At 43.4% G+C, this 25,041-nt stretch overlaps 1 protein-coding gene across 1 annotated transcript in view; it reads right to left on the reverse strand.

Annotated features, from left to right (window-relative positions):
* The window catches only part of SDK1 (sidekick cell adhesion molecule 1), a 163,217-nt gene that overhangs the window by 130,052 nt on the left and 8,124 nt on the right, over positions 1–25,041 (reverse strand). The window contains exons 2-7 of the mRNA XM_025204581.1: positions 23,295–23,442; positions 22,240–22,380; positions 16,110–16,291; positions 7,239–7,354; positions 4,221–4,413; positions 904–1,002 (exon numbers count right to left, since the gene is read on the reverse strand). Of these exons, the coding sequence (XP_025060366.1) occupies positions 904–1,002; positions 4,221–4,413; positions 7,239–7,354; positions 16,110–16,291; positions 22,240–22,380; positions 23,295–23,442 (879 nt within the window). The remainder of the gene's footprint in view (positions 1–903; positions 1,003–4,220; positions 4,414–7,238; positions 7,355–16,109; positions 16,292–22,239; positions 22,381–23,294; positions 23,443–25,041) is intronic.

Genomic DNA, 25,041 nt, shown 5'->3' on the forward strand with positions numbered 1-25,041 from the left:
TTGTGCCAGACTTTCTTCCACTTACGATGTTTAAGCAGACTTAGGCAGTGAAGTGCAATTGTATTAGACCCTGTTCAAGTCCACTAATGCATCCACTTTTGTGATACAGACGTCCATAAGAATGAGTCACACAGCAGTGAGGAGGAGGACCCACACACCTTTTGTATTAACCATATATCAAGGACTCGAGGAGGGAGTCTATTTATACTCCTAATAGTTGGAATAGAACTTGGCCTTTTGTAGATAAGTAGCAGGAACATTGTCAAGCATGAATTATCCTGAACAAAAATGTGTGCCTGATGTTTCAACCAGGTTGACACACAGTATATGAATACATGGCGAGGAAAGGTCAAGAGGAATGCTCAGGAAAGAGCCCGCAGTGGGAAGCTGTGTTGTTATCACGGCGCGGTCCACATTCAAAGACAGTCAAATATTTCTGTCAAACCAGAAGGCAAGTCTGTAGATGAAGGGCTTGGCTAACTTGTTTTTTGGTCTTAGTTGTAACCTTTTAGTGCTGCCAATCAGGATTTTGCAGTTGTAAATCTGGCATCTGGAAATCCTGACCTTTGGCACAAGGATCAAACGTAGTCTCAAAAGTTTCAGAAATCTAGTAACACAGGTGGAGCTAACGGGTGATTTAACAAGCTTGAAGACCCAGTGGGGAGTTGATTTCTAATACAGGCTGCATCTTCAGTGGCCACAATCATGGGCTGGTAGTAATTGGACCTGTACCTTCCGTAATATGCCCCAGCTGACATTTCAATTACCCTAAAGAGGAAGAAAGAAGCCTGCATTCTCAGTAGGCGCTTCTCCTAAATGCTCTATTATCCAGTCATTTTTGCACTGCAACGATACATTCCCCCTACACATTTTTCCCCCAAAAGGATAACAGATGATACTTGCCTGTAATGATGCCATTTTTCTCTACAGGTTCTTGCCAGCTGACCTTGAGAGACGTGTCCAGAATCTCAGTGAAGCTCAGGTGTCCCACAGCTCCTGGCTCTGGCAATCAGAATGGGAAATCTGTTAACAGGAGAATCCCACTAACTTTTGATCTGATTCAAATGGCAAGGTTAGGGCTGAAGAAATAAAACACTGAGCTGAAGCCAATGGAAACCTGCAGGAAATATCAGTAAGAGCTGCAGGGAGGAGGGGAGATGCAAGGTGTTTAGAATCACTCTGGCTATCATCACATAAATTATTTTATCCAGTCCTCATCCTGACTGGGCAAAGCAGTATAGACTGGCAGCAGGAGATTTACACAGAACTTGTTCTCAGCCTCTCTTCTTGATCTAATCTAATTAGAACAATCAAGCTGGCTCGATCCTGAAAAGCAATTGCATTTCTTGTTCTCCCTCAACCCTATCAGGCAGCCTACTGCTTTCCTCGTGCCTTTGCAAAGAGTGATCACGTCTTTTGTCTGCAAGAGCAGCACAGGCCGCACACTCACTTAGGCAAGGACTTTTAACTTTGCACGATCAAACCAAGGTCAGACTGATGCAGCCAGTGCTTGGATAAACTCTCTTCAAACAAATCGAAAAACTGCCAAGCATGATGGCAATGATCTTCTGTGAAATGTGTAGAACTGTGTAAAACTTTGAATGTATCTTTATGGCATAGCTCAAGAGCTCCTAAAAATTTCAGTTCCCTGGTGTACAATGAAAGAGTATAAAATGGAACGACTGTCAAAAATGTGCCCTCCTCCCTCAATTTTGATCTTCAAGGAAGTCGCCCTGGCTGGTTTCTGATCCAACGGCTGTTCTCTCTCCAAGTGATGCACTGGAAAGGGAAGTTTTTGCTCACTTTATATTCACAGTGCTCCTTTTACCTGGATCCTTGCCCGAGTCTGCTGTCCTCTAGCTCCACTGACATCAGTTGGCAATTTCTGGGCTGCAAATTCATATTTGTTTCCTCTTCACTTTAGTCTACTTTCTTATTCTCCTCCACCTACAATAAAGCAAGCCTGCCAGTAGGCTGGCTACAGCCACATCTGCAATTCTGCAGTCCCAGCGAGGAGAAACCTATGAGACCGTTCTGCAATATCCAGCAGTCAATGCACAATGCAAAGAGCTGCTAATCTGGTTCAGCATTCAGGAGCGCATATCTGCAGTGGGCGTAATCTCCCCACCCACAAAGTGCTGCCTTTGCAGTCCAATATTAATGTTATTGTCAAATTTTAAAAAGAGAATATTGTTTACACTGAGCCACCAAAGCTCATCTCTCATTGGCTGTCAGAGCATGTTTGATCTACAAATGATCGGCAACCCGATTTTATTTAAAATAATCTAGAATCGTTGTAAACAAAGGCAGAAAGTAACCATCTGTTAGCAAAGGTCTGGAAGGATTACATACATTGTAGATTTATTTTGTCCACTATTCAGCTGTGGTCAGTAAACCCTGAAATACAATCCCAACAGTTCAAAAAAACTAAGTCTTGGAGCCACTCCTTTGATTCAGTGCGTCCTCCTCAAAGATACATCCAGGATGCAGAAGGACTCCAGGATACTGCTTATTTTTTCTCAAGCTATGGTAATACAAAGGGAAACTGTTTTTTGAACAGTATTTAAACAATTCATACTATCTGTACAGTGTTAAGCAAATATAATAATTGTTCCTTCTTGTCTTTGTGCTTTAATCATTGGGTAAACACTTATGAGGTTAGATTATTGTCTCACAGGGTACATCCACACATGAAATCAGTGTGCATGAATAAATTCTGGTAAAATCCATGCTGGAGTTCACTGCTCCTGGGTGCAACATTTACATGTGTGCCTGGGACTGCAGCACACTGAGCCAGGGCAGCGCAGCCCCAGCTGGCAGGGGCCGAGGGAGTCAGCCTACCAGCCCAGAGCTGCTCTGCCCCAGGTCAACATGCTATGGAGGAATGGGATGGGGCATGAGGGTGCTCCAGTGCAGGGCTAGCTGGCAGGCAGCTCCCTCACTGTAGCTCTTGTTTTCCAGCCAGCCCCATTTAGTGTCTACATGTGCATTGCAGTGCACTAAATAACTCTGCCATTGGACAGTACTTGTGTCAGGAAGTACTAACCTATGGCAGAGTTAATTAGTTTACTCCAGCCTAATAGCACTGCATGTGTAGACAGTGACACTTTACTGCAGAGCTAATGAGTCAACTCCTCAGTAAAGCACACGTGTAGATGCCCCCACAGATTTCTAATGATCATAATGCCGTCTCAGTGATCTGCTAAGAAACAGATGTTCTAGGCACAGGAAATCTGCTCCTTGAGCAAAGAAGGCATCATAGGGTCTAATATATGGACAAGATAGACCATGGAGGAAAATCCATGGATAACTATTTCATTTTTTATATGGGCTTTTTCCTCCAACATTCACCCAGTGGACAAGTTAGGCAGTCTTTAGCATGTTACTTCTTGAATGACCACGCAGTCCACAAACCGATTCGTCTTTCCAGAAACAACAACTATGATAACTTACTGGGTACCGCAAACGGCAAAATATTATTCCTAAAAAACTTGCCTGTCTGTTAACCACTTTTTTTCTCATTTAAATATAACCATGGTGTTCAGTGAGGGGAAAGAGAATAAAAGCACTGTTTGGAGTCAAGATTATTGTGAACAGATGACAGGCCAGGCCACCTTCACACAACTTTGCCACTGCAATTTCATCTTGATCTGCAACAAAGCCATGCTAGACATGTTGGCCCCAAGCTTCTCCTGAACAACCATCTTCAAACGAGCCTGACTGGGCAAGATGCATAGATTTTTTTTTTCAATGCAGCACTGATTTACCAAACTCATCCTAATTTATTGCTACAGATTTGAGTCCAATTTGGCAGTCTGAAAGGCTACAGCATTGTTCTGATTCTAATACTTATAACATGCCAAAAAAAGCTAATTGTATAACTCGTTGTAATATGCAAATAAACATGTTTGCAGAGTACTTACTGGGGCGGGGGGGACATATTGGGGCAGCTAAAATTAGTCTCCTTAAGCCATATTCAGGTATCTAAACTCCTAAAGAGACCAGACTGATTTTCAAAAATGCTGGACACTTTTATCTCCCATTGACTTCAGCTGGTGGCTCAGTGTCTCTGATAATCAAGTCATGTTTATGTTGGCCATATAGATACATTTGGGAGTTTAATATAAAATGCCCAGGTTTGCAAATCTCAGCCATCACTTCCAACAGAACAATCTTCAAGCACTGCAGCTCCCTGAAAGCTGAGCGGCCGTGGTACTCACTGTCTTCGAGAGTGTGCAGCAGCTGCGGTGTGCTCTGTGGTCCATCCCCTGGGGTGGTGAAACACAGGACTGATGTATAATAAGCTGTGAATTTCTTCAAATTGGTAATGCAGCCACTGTGAACTCCATGAAAGTCCGGAGCGATGGTGACCACAGTCACAGTCTCTGGTGCATCTACCGGCCATGCTAGGAGCTAGATAATGTAGAGAGAGAAGAACGTTCATTAGACATTATTTTCATTCACAGTTTCATACAGTTGATGGCCAACACCTCATTAATCCAAATGTAAAAATACAACATTAAACAACTGTCAGCTTTGTCACTGAACATACTGATATAATGTTTTGACTACATTCACGGGAGGGATTTGCATATTACTTGAACCTATAAAAAGAGAATAAAAAACATGCTTTAGAAATGGCAACCAACATTTTTTCACCTGGGTGCCAAAGTTTAGCCTGCTAAATTCATATCCATGCACACACCAAACCGGCTTGTCAAAGACTCTCAGCACTTAGAGCTCCCATTGACCTCAATGGGTTTTCTGGCAGTGCGACCTTTTTGAAAATCAGGACACTTCTCTACAGGTACTTAAGCATGGCCTTCAGCCCTTGACTTCTGGCACTCTGATTTGAAAACACGGAGTGAAAATTTTAAAAGCACCATCACGGTTTTCAATTACAACAGCCTTTTAGAGACGTGTCCCGTTGGCTGTAAAGCGTTAGACCTTGAAATAAGAACGACTTTCACTGCGATGATGTTCCTAGGTTTTCCTTTACCTATTCCTCCCCTCTGAAAGTCAGGAAACATGAATAAACATAGAGAGATGCCTAACATGACCCACGTGTAAAAAAAATTAGCCAGTCTTCAGCTCCAGATAGTCAAAATATGTGTTTAGTTAAGACTATAGGGAGTCATTTTCACCTGAATGTTCTGTTTCTGAGAGAAGATGAAATGGTTTGCTTTACAGCTGCCTCAAATTTAAATGTGTTTCAAAGATTAGAACAACATTAATAATGGCTAAAGCTAATATATATTTGCTTCTCCTTTCCAAGTTATATCTGTGGAATAGTATGGAAACTGAATGCTAACGGTGGTTGTGCTGCTCTTTCTGGACAGTGGCCCATTGCATATTGCTCAGAAAATATACCAACAAAATAAAAGCCAGCACTTCTGCCAGTGAAAGACATAACAGGTGTAACCCTTTGGAAAAGCAGATACTTGGCTGACTACTAGTAGTTTATAACTCATTAAAAAATCATGTAGTACATGAACATGTGACAGAAATATCCTCCCCAAGCTATTCACAGTGCAATCCACAATTCCCAGGTGAAGCAAGAATTACAAAGCTATTGCAACTGGAAACGGTTAAAGAAATCCAGACAAAGAAAATATTGATAGTTTCAGGAAAGTTGTCAGTGTCCACTGGGAAATATAAATTGGGCTTTTAGTGTCTATGTACAATTGCGAAAGAAACTGCAACTTAATTTGCTGTGCAAATCCAAGCAGTAAAGCTCTTCAAAACTCTGGCCCAAAATGTGGAATTTGATGCAGACAAAGCTTTTGAATGAAACAAGAGCAAAGAATTTAAAAGACGGGCTCCGCAAAGTTGGTTGTGCTCCTCCTGCTTGGACGTTCACCAGATGCCGTGTCAGGTCTCAGTCCGCTTGGCTGTGCAGAATCTGCACATAGCCCAGGCACTGTGCCTGCCTTATCGCCTCTAGGAATATTCCTGAAACGCAGATCCTCTAACAACCCATCCTAAGAGCTGGAACCTGTGGTCCAAGTGCCATCCCTCGGACCTAATGCTGTCCCCTCGGACAGCCACATACTACCCTCTCCCAGAACCACAGACATGTGGGTATGTGAGCTACATTTTAACTCTAGGGCTACAACACAATGAGAGAACGTGCACACATATGCACACGTGCTCGCGCACACAGATGCTACACAGCCTGCCTGAAACCACTGCTGCTCTTTGCTTAACAATTTGAGAAACACAAAGATCTAGCCAAACATAAACCCTGTATTCAATTCCGTTGCTTCAGTTTCTCCAATGCTATGGGACATACTATAGTCTGGGATCAGGTCCTCGGGGGCAGTTCAAGATCCTTCTTTCTGGCATATGTTTTGTCTTCTGAACCGCAGTGGAAAGTCAGTTCAGCATACTTTCTCTGACCTTGGTTGGGGCCACAGCTACATCAGGCCCTACGTGGACTCCTGTATCATTCCCTCTACACCTGTGCATTTCTGTGAAGCTTCCCCATTCATTTCTTTTGGGACTCCTTTTTACAACCCTTCTTTGACTCACTTGTCCTTCTGCTCTGCTTGGGGAACTTCGACCCTCCATATCCCTTCCACAGCAGTAGGAAGTATTTGGTTCTTTCAGATCTAGTTATCTTTTTAGCACATCTGTTGCTGGTCCTCGAAGCTAAGCTCTCTCTACAGTCCCTGTTCTGGTGAATATGTGCTAGAAGTTGTTAGCGTGGGTGAATACACAGAGGTATTTCACGATACAGCAATATTAACACTGTAACAGCAACTGGAATTCCTACATTGTACATATATATATCCCCAAATCACCACCATTGTATAGTAAAGAAAATATTTTGGACAAACTCCCAACCCCTTTAAAATCAGCAGGAGATTCACCTCTGCATAAACTGAACTGCAGTGAACAAATTTTCAAAGGCACAAAGGTCAGTTATACTTACTCAACTTCCACTGATTTTCCCTAACTTGAGCCATTGAAAATCATCGCCCTAACATCAAAGGGCTTGTAACGCATCAAATGTTCCTTTCCTTTGTGGCAAGCACTGATACAATCAGGAGAGCTTGCATTTGGGGCAGCAACAGCTCACTAAATTCAATGTACATCTCCTTCAGAATATATTACGGATGTGAGACAACGTCTTTGCTACACAATAAGTGTGGAGATACTCAATCTGGCAGGAACAGTCGAACTATTACACACCCAGGAAGCTAAAATGCCTTGATTCAAATCTGGCTTCCGTTTACCTTGTATCCCTGATTGATACCATTGATGAACTGCTGCGGTGGAGGGGTCCACTGAAACTGGATGGTGGTGGAATCCACAGCTTCAGATTGCACGTTCTGCGGTGGAGCCGTCGGCACTGCTCGAAGTCAGCCGGGAGGAAAACAAAATACAATAGATTAAGGGTGGGGTGGGCTGGGGGTGGGGAGGAGAAGGGAAGATGAATAGAGACACCTTTAGCTGCCACTCATGAGTCTCAGAAAATAACAGCACTAAGAAAAGGGGTATGTGATTTATGATTTTGGTACCTAGCAGTGACTTAAAAGGAAAGGTAATTGGGTTATTTCTCATTTTCTATTGGAGAGTCTTTTTAATGGGAAGGGGGAGGAGATGAAATGATTCTTGTGGCTTATTATTCCACAGATGAGCTTCTCATAGAGACCCGAGACAGAACCTTAGATGATGATAGGTGAATACATCTCTTTCAATTATCCATGGCTGTAAGGGGAATCAATGGTTTCACCAAGAAATTCCTCAAGTCCTTTAAAATCAAACTGTTCTTCTATGCAGTCATGCAAAGATAAAGTGTGCGCATGGAGGAATTCTAATTGTGGAATTATAGGTTGGTGACAGCACCTGTTTATCATTTACCGTTGTGAAAAACATATTTTTATGAGCAAGTATTACCATGTGGGTTATAGCTTAATCCCTGGAATAAATGGTTTTTTGCTCATTTGCTTTTTCCATCTTGATATGCTATTTATTCATACGATATGAATATGCATTTTTAACCAGTATGTCCTGAGGCCTGTGGAGAAGCCAGCAAAAACACCATGGGTGCATCTACCGATTTAAGGCAATTTAGCCCAATTTAAGGTGCATTGAGGGTACACGTCTACACGTGCGTGCCCTTAATGCACCTTAAAAATGGCAATTTTAGGCCATTCGCACCTAAATGTGATACCTGCAAAAGCATATATCTAATTTAGGCGTGAATAGCTAAAGCACATTAATACACGTGTAGATGTGTTAAGGTTCATTAATGCTGTGTATGGACTGACTTGGGACTAACTTTAGTCCCATGTCAGTCTGCGCACATGGCCTTAATGAGCTTTAATGCACGTACGCGTAGATATGAGCCTAAATCGCCTTAATGTCCATTAAACTAACGTGCATTAAATTTAGGTGTCTCTAAATACACATGTAGACACAACCCATGTGTCACAAATATTTATTCAGTTTTTCACTATGGATGAAAACCACACAATCCAGACCTATAGCCTGTTTCAAAGTTCTCAGTACCCCCCAAAATATTTCAACCTTTAATAGATTGTCTCTTTAAATACCTTGCCAACTGTCTGTTCTGCTCCTTGTTTTTAGGGAATCACTGTGGTGGAAGAGGTGAAAATGGAAGTACTAATGGCCGTGCTGCTTTCTCTGACACAATTACTGCAATTTTTTTTACTAGGAAGCTGGTATTTGAGCATAAATAAGATGACAATATCCTTCTACCTCTGGAAAAGAAGTTGATTAAAGCTTCAAAAATATTACTGTTTCCAGCCACGTGCACTTCTATTCTATGCACGAGTGAACAAAACACTTGTCAAGAATTCCTCTGTGTTCAAATGGAAACTTTCCAGTGAAAGCTAAAGTCTCGGGTTGCACGGAAGTACCCACCGGTCCCTGTGCCCAGTGGGATTTGTGGTTACCTCGTGCCTTCCAAAAGTGGGTCATAAACTTTTAAAGCTTAAAAGTGACTGGGAAAAGCCTCCTTCTCAGGAAGACCTAAATGCATGAGAAGCCACCATAAGTTTTTAAAGAGTGCAAAGATCTATTTGTCCACCAGACGCTACAATCACTGGAAATAAACAGAGGGGGTCATGTCCATAGCTGCAATGAAACCAGCAGAGCTATGAAAAGATATATCGGTCTACTAACAAATTTAACACAGAAACCCGTGAAATAGGCACAGCGTTTCAGGGTTAATGAAACCATTAAGCATTGCTTGCGTGTTCATCATCACATCGCTGAAATTCCTGGATATGGCCTGCAATTTCAGTTATGCCTATCACTTGTTTCTGTAAATCCTTTAAAAGCACATCACCATTATTATCCCAAATGCCACAAATCTACACCAAAATCTGATGCTACAGCTCATGGATTAGACATATAATTAGAGAGTGCTGGGGTCAGGATTTATCTTGTACTGCTCTAAATTCCAACAGGGAGTGGGAAATTATTTTCGACCATGTATCATCATGCCCAGCATATGTTAATCAGGGTTATAATGTTAGCATAGTCATCTGCTAACATTATAAAAGTTCTTGGGGTCTGGAGAGTCAGAAGAACATTTCAATAGTACTACACACTGATAATGAATAGCATATACTACATTACTCTCATAAACAAGCCTCTTCTTATCAAGAGGCTTTGGTGAAATCTGTTTGTCATGTCCTCAGAGCTCGGAGATGTGTGGAGTTGCTTTCCTATGTAGTTTGTCTATTTGATGGCTAACACTAGAAACGTTAAATGGGAAAAATCTCTGCATCCTTGCATATTTTTTTATGGCTCTTTATTTTTGTGCCAGAGATTTTCTATTTCAGGAGGAAACGATCAAAAGATTTTGTATGCTTAGTTTCATTTTACAGAGTGATGGGAACTCCTCCTGTACAGGATCTGAACGGGAGGGTTTAATCAGCGTAGCATCATACTTCCTCCTTTCCTTCTTCCTCTCTCCATTTCCTTTATTTCCATGCTAGCATCCTGTTTGCATATGCTACCCTACTGCCAGGCTGACATTTCTATAAATATAATGTTAGATATAAATGTAATCTGAAAGGCTCTGATTGACAGCTATGTCTCATTTAAATCCGAAAACATCTTCAGGAGCAGTTGTTCAAAGAGTGCAAACATAAGTAAAGGTGACTGAGTACAGCTATACTGGATACATATGCCCGTCATATAAACCTATGCCTGAAAGGGCATTCCTACAAACCTATTCCTAAATCCTTTCTGTGGCCTGAACATAACCAACACGTCTTGCTCTGGGGCTTGTTTGCCACAGCCTTATTTTCAGGGTGAAGCCCTGACACCACTGAAGTCAACGGAAAGAACTGCTGTTGAATTCAATGGGGCCAGGACTTCATCTGAGGGCATTTTCAAGGCAGGGAAATCAGCCTTGTGAAAGCTGTCATATGCCACAGCACTGAAAATTTCCTGTTAGAGATGAAAAACGGCACCAGCAAAATACCGGTTTCCATTCTGAATCTTCACTTCACCTCTGCGGATCCCAGAGAGACACTTGGAAGAGTTTACTGAAGTATACTGAAATGCGGATAACCAAATACGTTTCCTTCAGTTCTTTTTTGAAATGTGAAATAGTTTTCTTTCATTAGGAGGTAATTTTCTAAAACAAGAATAAATCACCATAGAGCAAAAAAACCAAACAAACCCCGCTACGGTAAGAAAAATGATGAAAAAACATGACCAGAAAACAAAAGACTTGGTATGCTGGAAATAATTATTCCTATTATAATTCATCTTTGGATTCCTTTATAGAAAAATCAAAATCTGCATCTTAGTGAATACATTTAAGAGATGGCGAGTACAAGGCTGTCTAATATGCAGACACTTAATTTTATTGTAGAAACACAATACAAGCCATTTTTATATTTTTAACTGAAAAAAAAATTGGCTTTATTACTCCTAAAATTGACTTCATGGTGCCAATGCCAAGTTCCTTCTTTGTGTCTTGATATTACATTCTTCCATAGCATCTGAATGAGTTTACATTAAAAACTAAATTGGAGGAGAGCTCAATGTTATATTTACACTGGATCTGACCTACTGGTCAATCCACGAAAACAGAAATCGTTCTTCAAATAAACCAGGAGCGAGTTGCTGACGCTGAAACTGGCAACAGAAAATATTTCTAATTGTCCATATTATTTAGTTTCTTATATTCTGTAGTTCTCATTACCGAACAGCATAAGAACGGACTGATCAATATTTATCGACAAAGACATCCCTATGTATGGCTGCACGCTGGCCTTTGAAACGTCTTTTATGGTCATGTCTGGCACGATAGCTAGCATCTAGCACTACCAAACTACTCCAAACTGTACGTGACATCTTCTGGACTTGCCTGAATTTCAGAGCATGGCTGGTCTGACAGAACCAACCTTTACATGCCTCCTGGTAAAGTTCACTTGGCTGGAAATGTATTAGAATTCAACTCCTTCAATTGTAAGTTAATACATAGCATTCGAAAACTACTCTAAGAAGAAAAGGTCATGGAGGCACCGTGGATGACAGCCGTTAAATGGGATTGGCCGGCAAGATAATGGGAAGAAGGGAAGGAATTAAGGATAAGCATGCGTTCGTGTTATTGCTCTGCCTCTAGCTGTATGAATATGCACGGAAACCTTGTGCCAATTCAGACAGCCAGATGACAAGTTTTAAATGTAAATCTTTAGCGCTGCCTTACAGAAAAATCCCAAGCTCCCCGCCTTCAGGAAGCCGACTTCCACATCTCAATCGGGTAGGCTCGTAGCACTACGGGATTTTCACTCTGAGAAATCAGTTGTTCGTTTAACTGGAATTGTTCAGCTGCGTGGCCAGGCTGGGAGCTTGGGGAAGAGCTCTGCCTCAAAGGCAGAATTCTTGCCTTGCAAATCCTGATCCACCCCTTCAAGGAGTGAGTCCTATTCCTGCCCCACAGCTGGCCAGTCCCCTTTGTTTTCTTTTATACCTTGGTAGGTACAAAGAGAAAGCAGCCCCTGCTAGAAAAGGACTGGAGTTGTGGCCCATAAAGGAGAGCAAGGCTCCTTGCTCCTTCCTATCTTGGGAATTCATGGAGCATACCAGTTAGCCCCAACACGGGCGACTGGTGCCTCCCGAGTCTGGGGACGCACCAGTGGGGCACAACCGGAGGGGGGGGGGTCCCTTAGAGGGGTGGGGGAGCCAATTTTAGGGGGGGGACTAGCACTCCGTGCCCCCCTACTAGCCAGAGCACTTGCTGTCAGTGGGGCATCAGGGCTCTCGGGGGGGGCACATACCCCTTTGTGTCCCCCCCATGCAACGCCTATGGCCCAAGCAACTGTTTGTACTACACAGACTCCCCTCAAAGGGAAGAGGGTCTGCAGGTCCCCTCCTCTCTACTGAGGCATCTAAGCCTAAGGGGAAATAAGGAGAAATCTACTTTTTATAGATCTACTTTTCAACCAATGCAGAACATAGCGCTTGTTGGGGAGACTCCTGATCCAAGGGCAGCAGCTGCATTCCTTCCTCAGGATTATTTTCTAATTACAGAAGGAAACCCTGCTGGCAAATACTCAGTCAACTGGGACAGATTTCCTCATGCTCCTCAGCTGTAGGCCTACAGCATCTCTGTGACTCGCTGTGTGCTGCTGAGAGGAAATCCCTACAGACCTGGTTGAGCACACCCATATTGCCCTTATCCTCCTCCCCATCATGCCACCAAGACTCACTAATCTGGTGGTTGCTAGCTCTCGCATGCTCAGGAAACACCACTCACTCAACTGCTCCCAGCCTTTATGAACAGCACAGAGGCATCCAAGTCAGCCTCTTAAAGCAAAGAGCTAGGCTAGAAGTGGGGTCAGCAATATAGGTTTCTGTCTTCAGGGCATCAGACAGATGCTAAAATTACAACAGTTATCCTGTGGACAAATTCTGTGGTTTCACAGGCGCGTTGAGAGACAGATTTAGATCTGAAGTTGTGACTTCTAAGGAAGGATGAAAAAACTTCACAAGCTATGAAGAGTGGGAGAAGAAAGCGATGACCTCTTAAGCCAGGCACAGACATTACGCTTTCACTGGTATAAGGGATCAAAAATTGGTCTATACCTGTAACACAGCTGAAGCTCAGCACACACTGATTTTCAAATGGGACTAAGATTTCCCCCGGCCACCAAAGGGTTTCATAGTTGCTAGGCTCGGAAGGGACCTGAACAGATCATCAAGTCCGACCCCCGTGAACATGTGTTCTGTTCACTACCGATCTAAACCATGAAACTGCATAACATAAAACTGCATAAAATAGACTGATTCGACCTTGGGCTTTTTGAATGTCTGTAGCTAGCCGTAGTATATGAGCTGTCTGAGCATAAATGAAGCAGCATTTAATTTGGGGAGGAGCTGTCCAAGACAGAATGTCTCCGACGTATAGAAAGTTTAGAAGATCCAAGTGGCAGCAGCAGACTGAAGAGTGGTTTTCTCTCTTTCTCTCCTGAACTAAATACAGAAAGGGAAAAAATGTGGTCACAATCTAGTGGGGAGAGGAAATATCACCACCACTCAATCAGCTCTGTCCGGTTCTTAAAGAAACACTCTTTTGTGCAGGGGCACTGGCAGCCCCCAGCTCTTCATACACTGAGCAAAGGTCCTGGAGGACATTCTGTTCAAATGAGCAAAAGTTACTCTAAGCAGGAAGCAGGCACAAGCCCCTGTAAAAGGTAACATCAAAGTAAGGAACAGCTGGAGAAGGTCTGATGAAGAAAGGGGTATATATAGACACACCATCAAAGGATTATGCTGAATACCGCTCTGCAAAAGGCCTTTAAGGTTTAGCAACAGGCAAGCCCTCTGCCCTCTGCAGCAGGATGTTCAGTACTTTGCCAATAAGTCTCTCAAAGAACTTAATTGACATTATATAGTTCAGCTGCTGGGTACGCTCCAGTTGGAGGTATTTTACAGGCTTGGTCGTGAGTTATTTTGAAAACACTGCAGACAGCTTTCAGTAGGTCTTTGGGCCACCACTGCTAAATGCCAAAAAGACTAATTAGAGTCTAATCAGATGGCTTTATGGGTAAAAGCACAGGTCATACAAACAATGGAGGTTCACTGGGATGGAAGGTGGAGGGGAAATCAATGTCAATGTGCTGATCCACTCCCAGCACTCATTTCCTGCCAGGGTTTTTGATTGCCTGGCATATCCAATTAATGTCAGCTATTTTCGGTACCTTTTCATCCACAGAAAACAACTTTTGGACAGCACAGCTAAAATCTCCTTGTGTATGTGTGCAGGTGTGTGTGTACAGGCAGGAGGGGAGTGGGAGAACAAGCTGCATCGGTGGCATTTGTCTTTGGCATCTACTCTAGTTCACTTGATCTTAGCTATAAGACAGAGAAGCAATTACCGTATTAAAACTCTATTACATCCAGTAAGACCATTTCCACCTATGCTCTGCCTTAAATTCCTAGCCTCCTGCTCATTTGGTTTAGATGGATTCAACAGCCAGGAACAGACACAAGCAGCATGTTTCTATACATCCTCCAACAAATTAAGGCGTGTGGCATGGGGCAATGGTACATGACATATGGAGAATCAATATCAAACCCAGCTTCAATTTAGATTGGAGCTGAGCAGCTTCCTTCCTGTTCAACTCCAAATGTAAAAAGGCTTCAAACTCTTTAGGGTGGGCTGAATGCCTGAGGCCTTCCATACAAACCTCACCAAGGCATACCCTGAGGGATGACAATGTCCATCATGTAGCTATTCTACTATTTACCAAATCCTGATATGAAATGAAGGAAAATGTCTAGTTTTTCATCTGGATGTTTATCTTCCTGGGATCCTATGATCCCTGCTGACTTCCTGCCCCTGGGACAGGGGGCTGCACTCGATGATCTTCTGGGGTCCCTTCCGGCCCTAATGTCTATGAATCTATATTCAACCATATCTAGTAGATAGGAATTACACAAAGATGAACAAGTTACTATAGATTAAACACTTCCGCTGCATCCTAAACACTTCTACGAGTTAATCTGAATGCAAGACTGACTCCGCTTAATTTATAACAGGAGGTATATCCTTATAAATGACAACAGATAGCCAATCAATACGGTCTAATAATAATGGTGCGCACTGCCTAGGGACATTAGTCACTGGCAGGGTTAAAGAGAAGGCGTTGGAAGTCAGAAGCCTGACCTTAGCAGACGGAGGGTTAAGGTGTTGTGATAACTCAGAATGTCCAAATAAACAAGGAAAATGCAAACCAATGCCCAAAAGAAATTTTAAATTCTGAGTGCAAACCAATTCTCTGCAGAGGTGTGGACTTCAATGCGATATGCCATATTAAGTCCACCTAGTAGCAATCAACATTACAATATACATTTCCAGCTCTGTCAGACCTGTTTTCTAAAAGGGACAGAGGATATCTAGACTGTCTACCTTGCAGGACTGGATTCTCTGAGCTATCACCTAGGCAGTTCCCTTGATCTTTTAACTGTCCTGGTAAACTGCGGTGGCACTTGGATTATCTTTTCTAAGAAGCCCTGCTACAACCTGAACTGTATTTAATCACATAACAGTGTACTCCTACCAACAATTAGCAAAGTATTACACACACTTCACAGATAAAGAACTAACTGATGTACTGTAAAATGGTAAGGTTTTTTTGTGTGGATAGTTTAGTTGTTTTATGACCTGTAAAATAGAGATCACAACGCTGTCTAATGCTTGGAATTAAACATTACCCTGCGATTCTGGAAATAAGTAGAAACTCTGAGGGTCTGCTTTGCAATGTGCTGCAGCTTTTTAAATACCAGTTTGACAGGGTAAGCATGCCTTACAGAGGGTACAAATGTAATTAAAAATCCTTTTATTATAGAGTACTAATACCCTCTTTAGAGCACCTGAACATTGCCAGAGAGATGTAAAGGAGCCCTAATGTCACTGAGAAGTAGGAGCTGTGATTTCTCTCTGCTCTGGGTAAATGTTTAGATCCCATTTAAAGTTCTCCTTTAAAATCCTCAGTCTCTTGAGAATCTGCTTACCTATATATAGGTAAACACACCACAAATCCTCCCGCTGTTTGTTCACTCTTTCAAAAAAACCAGTGGCTACAAAGGATTTGTAGTTCCAATTTGCTCACCTCCTTGTAAAGTGTACTCCGTCACCGCTCGGCTGAATGCTCCCAACCCGGCTCCATTATAAGATGCCACCTGGATTTCATACTGAGTCCAGATGATCAGGTCTTTCACCAAACAGTAGTTAATCTCTGCACTGGTGATGTTCTTATACTGGTACTCCCCAGGGAGGCCTGCCAGGCGATACCTACACACAGGAAGAAAAATTCATTGCAGTCAATTAAATGGCATCAATTATAGCAAATGCACCGACTAGCAAAACAACTTCCTCCGTGAAGAGGCAATATCCAAATTTTTATTGCAGAATTATACAACGGATGATAAAAAAAATCATCAAAAACAACCAACTAACTCCTGCTAAGACCTTATCCTTCTTGACTGCTACGGTATTTATAATCTGATCTCACTGAGATTACATGCTCAGGGCTAAACAAAACTGGTATTTTATCCTGTTTTATGGTCGTAGAAAAATTACAGCTTTTTAAATGTGGCTTGTCTAGTAAAAGCGGTGATTTAGTGCAAAAAATATCCCTGACGTGATTTTTATCAGGGTGCTGCTGCAAATCAGTTTGAGAAATGCTCTCTCTCTCAGCTCCTGAAACCTGAAAAGGAAGAGCTCAGTGGTGTTAAGACCTTCTGGTGTCAGGGATTACCAAGCTCCGGCCTTCACCGGGAATTCACTTTCACAGCATGTTTATACGAAGGACAGAAATAGGGGCTGCTTTGGGACCAAAGGTAATGTTAGGAATGAGAATGAGACAAAGGGCTGTTTGGTGATGAAACACATTTGCAAATAAGGGTTCGCTGCAGATATTCTGCTGGAGAGATGTGGAATGGAAGAATTCAATCCGTGGTTCCCCCGTTGAAGTGGTGGTATGGAAATTGGACTCCCTTTGCGGTGTGTACCTTCACACTCCGGCGAACGACTGAGGGGGAATAATTATTACAGAAAACAACCAGCCCTTGGAAATTTGAGGATTTGGAGCAAGCCAGTTTGCTTTTTCCCCTTCAGGATACAAGCTGTACAGTAGATGCTTACAATATGGTAATCAACATATCAGAAATATGTCGCCCAAATAGCAGTCTGACTTGCAAATGAGACATTACCATTCGGTGAAAAGACAAATATGGAAACATTTGGATTCTTATTCATCACATTATTTTTATGCTGTTTTATTTACCCCTTGCTTGAAAATAACCAATTAACGCTTGGTGATATGAGAAAGGTTCACTGATTCACCTTGCAGCACAATTTTAAACGGTTTCAAGTTAAGCCAGTGCCACTTCTCTCTGCATACAAGACCTGGTTTCAACACAGATTTTGGAATAGATGCTTCCTGTAGAGATCTCCAGTGCGGTTCCTGGTCACTGCCTGTGCGACTTTCTGCTTCGTATTGCAACACTACCGGTACGTGGTTGCAGGCCAGTGTGTGAAATGTGAACCCAAAATCATGACACACGCAGCAAAGCCGTGTGAATTTTTCTTCGGATTATAGTGCGTCTCTCTGCCTCCCTTTGAATGCAATACTGGCTTTTCTCTTCCTTGCTGGTGGCCGGGAAGGTTGTGTGAGTCTTGGCAATGTCAGCTCTTTGCATAGCACTCTCCGTTTTGTCTCACACACGGAAGACAAGGCGTGGACTGCTCCCGTGATCTAATCTATTGTGCTCTTAGCATGACACTCCTCTAAACACAACACCGCTGGTGAGAAAAAGGGCAGAGGAAGAAGGCCAATTCAGACATGTCATGTCCTCCTGATTTATTCTCACCATATACTTTGATGCATACTGTATATGACTTGTGCAGCGTACCTTCACTTCTCAGAGCGGGCGTTTTCTCAGTTTAATATATCCTCTATGCTGGGATTCTATGTTGCACTGATAGGGTGACCGGTGTAATATTATAGTGGACATTTCCTGTATCAAAAGCCACTCAGAATATAGAGCTATTGTACCCTAACTCCACTGAAACTAAAATTCCTCTAACTCACACATTTTGATTCCCAAGCAAATGTTGGGTGGGAAAGATTTATTTTTATGGGATAATTTTACATTCCTGTTGAACAAATGGTTTGTTTCTCCACTCAGGAGCCCACATAACATATTTAAGCATGTAAAAATGTTTGCAAATTGAGGACAATGGACAAGATAACTTTCTAGTAATTTTGGAAGTGTTGTTACAGAGGAGACAGGGATCGACGAAGCTAATTTTCCATGAGCTGCAGAAGGAAATGCTTACATTAAACATCACTGAAAACGTTATATGGAGACAATAAGATAACAGAACAGGCTGCTAAGGGGAAGGAGGTATAGAACTGCAATCTCTTACAGCATTTATGGCCAGACTGGGTACAAATCTATAATGGGAAGTTTAATAAAGAAATCAACCCTGAGCATGTCTACACGTGCATTTACAGTGACTTAAATTAACTGCGCAGTAAGTTATTGCACAGTAAATGGGAATAGGCCAGCATCTACATGTGCGGGCATTAAGGCACATCAGCGTTGTGTGTGGACTGACTTGGGACTAAAGTTAGTCCCAAGCTGGTCCACACACACAGTGTGACTATGCAGTAAGACGTCCAAATGTGCGTTAGTGTGCAGTAATTAACTGGGTGTAAATTTGATACCCGCATGATGCAGGTATCAAATTTATGCTCAAGTCGGTGTAAGTCGCCATATTTACTGTGCAGTACGGGCATGCATGTGCAGATGTGCCCCCTGTGAAGAAACAAAGGAATGGACTGGTGGAGCCATTAGAAGTCCCATTGATCCCAATCGCTCTGCAGCAGTTGTTTTCAAACTTCCTTAAGTCACGGAACCGTCTTGTATCACTTTTTCTGCCACATAACCCCTACCCCATCCTAAAGACTGATGTGGAGCCAGACAACCCAGCCTGGCAATGGCAGTGCGCCACCTCCCGGCCTGCTCCACCGTTACCCTCAGTCCCTCCATGGAGCCCCGGCTGACCTACTGCAGAGCCAGCACAGCTGGAAAACCACTGCTCTACAGGGTATCAGCACCTTCCAAACCTGTACCTTACATTGTTATACATTGTTGCATTTCTCCTGGGAGGAAGTATTTTGCTCCTGGATCCCACAAATGCCCATGCCCATTGGCCAGCTTCAAGTACCTGTGAAGTATGCTGGATAAAATGTGCTAACGCTCCCACCCTCCCTCTCAACATCACTGTGTTCAGCTGTATATTAACTGTGGATTGTGACTGATGGGCTGCAAATCATTCCAGGGGCAAGCCTATCAGTCGGGCCTGGTTTAAACTGCAGGGCCAGCTCATGAATATTGTGGGCCAACTGTGGTGGGGGCCACCATTCTTGCACCCAGATCATGGCGCCACCCTCCCCCCCCATTGGCTGAGGCGGCAGGCTTCGGGCCTGGTTTAATTGCAGCAGCAGAGGCCTTGCTCCCAAGGCCTCTGATCGTTGCTGAAGCAGGTGAGGGTAGGGGGGAAGGGGTTGCAAAAGGGACAGGGGGAGGAGAGATCTTGGGGATGGGTAGGGGAGCGACTATTTGCTCCTTTGGGTGGGAAAACTGGGCTGCAGAGGGTTGGGGGTGCCTAGGGGCTGCCTTGGCAGACAGCCCTGGCACTGGGCTCTGTGTGTGTTTTCTCTTCCCCCGTCATCAAGCCCCAGTGCCCCAGTTTTCCTGCCCAGAGGAGCAAACATCCCCTCCCTTACCCAGTACCAGGGCCATCTGCCAAGGCAGCCCCCAGGTGCCCTCCCCGCTCTCCGCCCCAGTTTTCTGCCTGGAGGAGCCCACAGTCCCTCTCCTAACTCTCCCCAAGCTCTCTTCTCCCCCTGTCCCTTTTGCAACCCCTTCCCCCTTCCTTTGGCCTGCCAGGCTTTTGCTGCCCACTGGGAAATGCTTCCCCAGCTTGCAGCAGTCACCTTATTGCAACAAAATGGCATGATATGCCATATTGCGGCATTTTGTTGCAAATCACATTTTTCATGAAAATCACTTCATGTTGTGATTTTCACAAAAAATGCAAAACTGCAATTTAAACCAGGCCCTACCTATCAGGGTTTGTGCTCTCTCTGACTCTGTGTGTGTGCATACGTGTGTGTAAAGGGTTGTGCCAAGCATTGGGGGGAGGAATGAGGGGCACCAGCAGATCCAGGGGGCTGTAGGGGGAGTGAGATTTTGGGGGTTTTATTGGAGAATTTGTGATTTTTTTATCAGGGAAAACCAGGATCCCTGGTCATCAGCAAGAAAAGATGCAAAATCAGGGAAAAAAATTACCATAAAATGGCTGGAGAAGAGGGAATGGAAAGACACAGGTTTTACCAAATGAGGTATTTATTGTGTTTTCATTTCTTCAATTCTCTTAAATATGAAAAAGATCATTTGGAAAACGCATCAATGAGAAAGTTGAGGTGGAGGCAAGAGCTATATAAACACCACAGCTGAACCATCTGTCACTGGGAATCTTCTCCCTGCCCCGGGATGATGAGGTGAGTATCCACACTCACCAGCTTTCTTAACCTTTGGCTTATCCAGAAAACCTTCATCCAGTTCACTATCACCTGAGCAGACCTTCCAGTGCTAGGAAAGACAGGAGCACTAGTGTAGATAGACCCGGGAATGTTTCTTGCTGTAATTTTTCATGGGTGTAGAGGACACGACCATGGAAACACCAGCAGAATTCTGTATCCTGTCTCGCCTAAGGCTCCAACCACTGCATGGGGTAACGCAGCACTAGGCAGTTTCCTACACCAATGGCTAGTTTAGACACGGCCTTCTTGAGCAGAGCAAAGGCTACAGTTATCTTCTCTGTGTGCAAGGCAGCAATGCTGCCAAGTAGCAAATATATTCTGTAGATACATCTGAGGGATGGCAGCGAAACCTTAGAGAGACTAGGAGAGAAATGTATTCTGAGGAGTCTCTTAGTCTCACCCTTTCTTAGGAAGCGACACATGGATAAGCAGACAGATTGGACCAAGTGGCTGGTTTTAAGTTATCAGCTTGCAACTCTTCTTTGTTAATTATTATAGGCAGGTTGAAGAGAGCTTATTTATCTTACTGATTTTTAATCCGAAACCCAACCTGGCCAAGTTGACTTGATCTGTCACACCCTCCCTCTTTATTTTCTCTGGAAGAAAACTAGTTTACTGATCAAATTCCTATCCTTTGATGTAAATCATTGTTCATTGTTTCTTTGGTGTGATGTATGTGAAGACTTGTCTACACAGGGAAGTTACGGCACAGGAAGCGAGGGTATAAAATTGCAGTACACTAGATCCTTTGTATTGTCTCCTCAAACGAACCCTTTCAGTGCCTAGCACTTCACTTTCAAAGTGGAGTAACCTGTCTTGCACTCACTGGCTAGGGATAGAAGTTACACATAAACCAGTATAAGTGATGAGAAACCAGTTCAAGCCTGTAACACAACAGAAGTTCAGTGCACATAAACCAGTTTCAAAATGGCCAAAACTACTTTAAGAGAAACCTGGATGGATGTAGTATCAGACTTACCTGATTTAGTTTACATTGGTTTACTGAACTTCTACCCCAGATCCCCTCCAGACTCAAGTTAACTCACAGTTCCCCCCAGCATCCCAGGATGCTTTGCACCTCCCCTGCAAACTGCCCCAAGCACGGTGGGCAGGTCAGCCTTGGCCCAAGCTGTCTGCTCCAGCCAAACAGGGAGGCATGATCTGGCCCCGCCCCACCCCCGCAGCTTCTGGCCTGGGCCACTGCAGGCATGTGGCTGCATTTCCAGTATCAAAAGTGAATGTCTGTTCACTTGCTTATTGGTTCAATCTATGCAGCTTAGACTAACTTGCAAAGACTGAATCAATTCAGCCTCCCGCTTTGTGACTGTCTGTACTTAGCCACTGTGTACCTGGACAGTGTTTATATGGAGAATTTGTGCTAAGTGGTCTATGTGCTGGAAATCCAGACACTAGCTTGCAGGCTACACAAATCTTAATTTTTAATCTCTCAACTTCTTGATCTTTTGTTTGTCTGCCAGACACCATGCACATCCATAGCACTGGGCAAATAATTCCTTAACGCTGTTTTCTTTTCAGTTAGTCACACCACCGAGATGCCAGACTCTCATCCACTCACATTTTTAGCTCCAGATTCTCTAGGCTAGGGAACAAGCTGGATGCTCACCTTAGGATGTACCCATGGAGAACCCCATTGTGTTCGCTTTCAGGAGGAGGCTGCCACTGAACCATGATAGATTGATTGGTGCGGCCGCTGGCCACTATGTTTTTAGGAGGGGCGCTGGGGGGTTCTTCTGGGAGCATCAACCTAAAGGCAAAAAGAATGTGATGGGAAGTGGGCACTGAGATACAAAGACAGATAGTTTTTCTAGTTTAAGTATCCATTACATGTGAACCAGCTTTGTTTGCTAACGTCTGACGACCAGAAAGAAATATAATGCTGATCAAACTGCTGAAGACATGCATGAGATAGTTACAACAAATCAACATAATAGAAAATCAGTTAAGCAAGCAACAAGAAAGACAGCTGAGGTAGCCTTATTCTGTCTGCATCACCCAGGCTGCCACATCTCTTTAAAAAGATTACAAGCCTGAATGAGTTAGAGTTCAGGTCCAGAATCTGTGACTCCATCCAAATTGTTTCCTTCAGCTCCTTCAATATTTTTCATATCAAACTCCTACATTTTGCAAAAGCCATTTAGAGTTCAGCTGCTCTGTAATTCAAGCTCATAGCAAGCTTTGGTTCACAGAGGAAGGGAGATGCCTTTGAAACTCAAATAGATGAAGCCATCCTTCTATGTCACATCTGGATGAATTCCAGAAGTGACACTGCAGTGACAGGGTGAGAGCTATGCCCATTCCACAGTTAACCACTGTAGTTTAGACAATTGAAAAAAATATATATTTTGGCCCTGTACGTACTCATTTCATTGCCTTCTGAGGTCCTGTTCAATTGCTACTCCAGGAAGATGGCTTCATTTTGCCCCCTCTGCCTGTTGAATGTGCTGCTCCTGCTAATTGTCATTACAGCTAATTACTGCTCAACCTTGTTGAGCTCTTTATCCAGCCAAGAGTGGCTGTCAAGTGCCCATGCACATCCCCACTGCGGCATTAAAGGAGGTTTCATTTAAACATCCTGAACAACTGAGAGATTTCTACGCCAAGTATTGAGCATTACTCCACAGGCAGTCCTTTTTACCCCCGGATCTGTTTTTACTCTACCTGCTGGTCTCAGTGCTGTACTGGCCTTTTCCCACCTGGTTAACAGCACACACCCTAAACTGGTAGGTTCGGGCTGGAGTTAACCCACTCACAGTCACATCGGTCATCTTTGGATCCACGTTCGAGAGGTGCACCTTCCAGGGGGAGTCTGGTGGAGCAAAAGACATTTGGAAAACATTGAGGTACTTGTTAAAAAGCCCTGCAGAAACAAGACAGCATCTTGGCACTATGGCTTTTTCACTTCTTTCCGCAGAAGGACTTCGGGAAGAAGTTTCTGTCCAACAAGAGAAAGCTTTCTGTCAACCCATATAGGCACATTGCACATTTGTCTATTGGAAAGTGAGGCTGCACATGTCAGGGCATAATAAATAAAAACTATATTCATTAACATTTTAATAAAAGAGGAAATGAGCATGATAAAGACAGATGGGCTGTGTATTTTGCAACCCATCTGTTTGGCAGTCCATTACAACACCACACCCATGAGTGGCTCTCGCTGACGGGCTGTAATGAAATTCGCAGCTAGTTTGGAATATCTTCCTGCTCAGCTTTCAGGCAGGTGTGGAAGAGTCATTCTCTGTCTGCCAAATCAGCTCTTTGCTTAAAAGATCTGGAAAAGCTACTGTTGTGGATTTTACCAGCCTGCAGATTTTCCTTTTTTTCCTACAGAGGTAAGGCATGGTATTCAGTCTAATCATTTCTTAGGATGTCTCCCTGGAATAAACAGCCTTGGCAGCAGTGTAAACCCCCCGCTGTCAGTTCACACGCTTTGCACACGGAGCGCCTCTGCTGCCTGAATTACATTTTCATGTTTTCAGAGAGGTGAAAAATGAAACATGTTGGAAATTAAATATTCTGCCTTCTTTTCATCCTAGCATGGTGTCATATCTTCTCCCCACAGTCATGATGGCGAGAGTCAACGAAAGGTGACATTTGGCTGGTGGAGCAGCAAAGGAGCTATGGGATCGGCTGCTTTAAAGGCTCACTCAGTTTTTACTAATACCAGCTGTTCTCATGTCCCACACTCAAAGTTAAAACTGCCTCTGGAAAGGACTGAGGATAGGGCCCCTAGCTTTTGGCAGCGTATCTGGGTATGTAGTTCAACAGAACGGCGATGCACTCGGGCCTGACAGATCACTTAGATGAAGCCACAGACAGCCTGAAAATGAAGATGAGATGTCCCAGATGCAGACCACTGCTGTCAAACTTCACACCAACATATAAATCACTAATTCAGTGCTTCGCTGGCAAGTTCTTAAGCAAGTTTAAATCCTCCAAGGCACAATGCCAGTTGGGCCATAAAGGCTGCATCTTGTAATTATTCAGTTCAAAATATATTTATTCCAGCAAAAGCTTTCTGAGAGCAGTTTCTTAACAGGAGCCTGGATGAAGTCAGCACCGAGTCGATGCTTGTAGAACAGTAACCTTTTCACGTGACGTTCCTGGCAGTGGCTTTGACTACAAACTCTCAAGGACAACCTACGTCATGGGAATTTTCATCTTCTAGGTCACACAGAAAGTTTATCCGCATTAACTATGGAAAGCCATAGTCTTTCCTCTCCCTTCTCCCCCTCCTCCTTGGCAATATTTGACTTTTGTAGACCTTTAGTCAAAAAACTGTTCACCTCGCTACATCCAAGGTGCAAGATGAAAATGAATGGGGAGAAGGAGTTAAGGTCTGGTGGACGCAGCAAGTTGCTCCAGGCGGCTTAATCAAGAAAAGGGCAGACCAGACGCTAACAGGAAT

Source organism: Alligator sinensis, unplaced genomic scaffold (genome assembly GCF_000455745.1).
Source record: "Alligator sinensis unplaced genomic scaffold, ASM45574v1 scaffold402_1, whole genome shotgun sequence".
Taxonomy (NCBI): domain Eukaryota; kingdom Metazoa; phylum Chordata; order Crocodylia; family Alligatoridae; genus Alligator; species Alligator sinensis.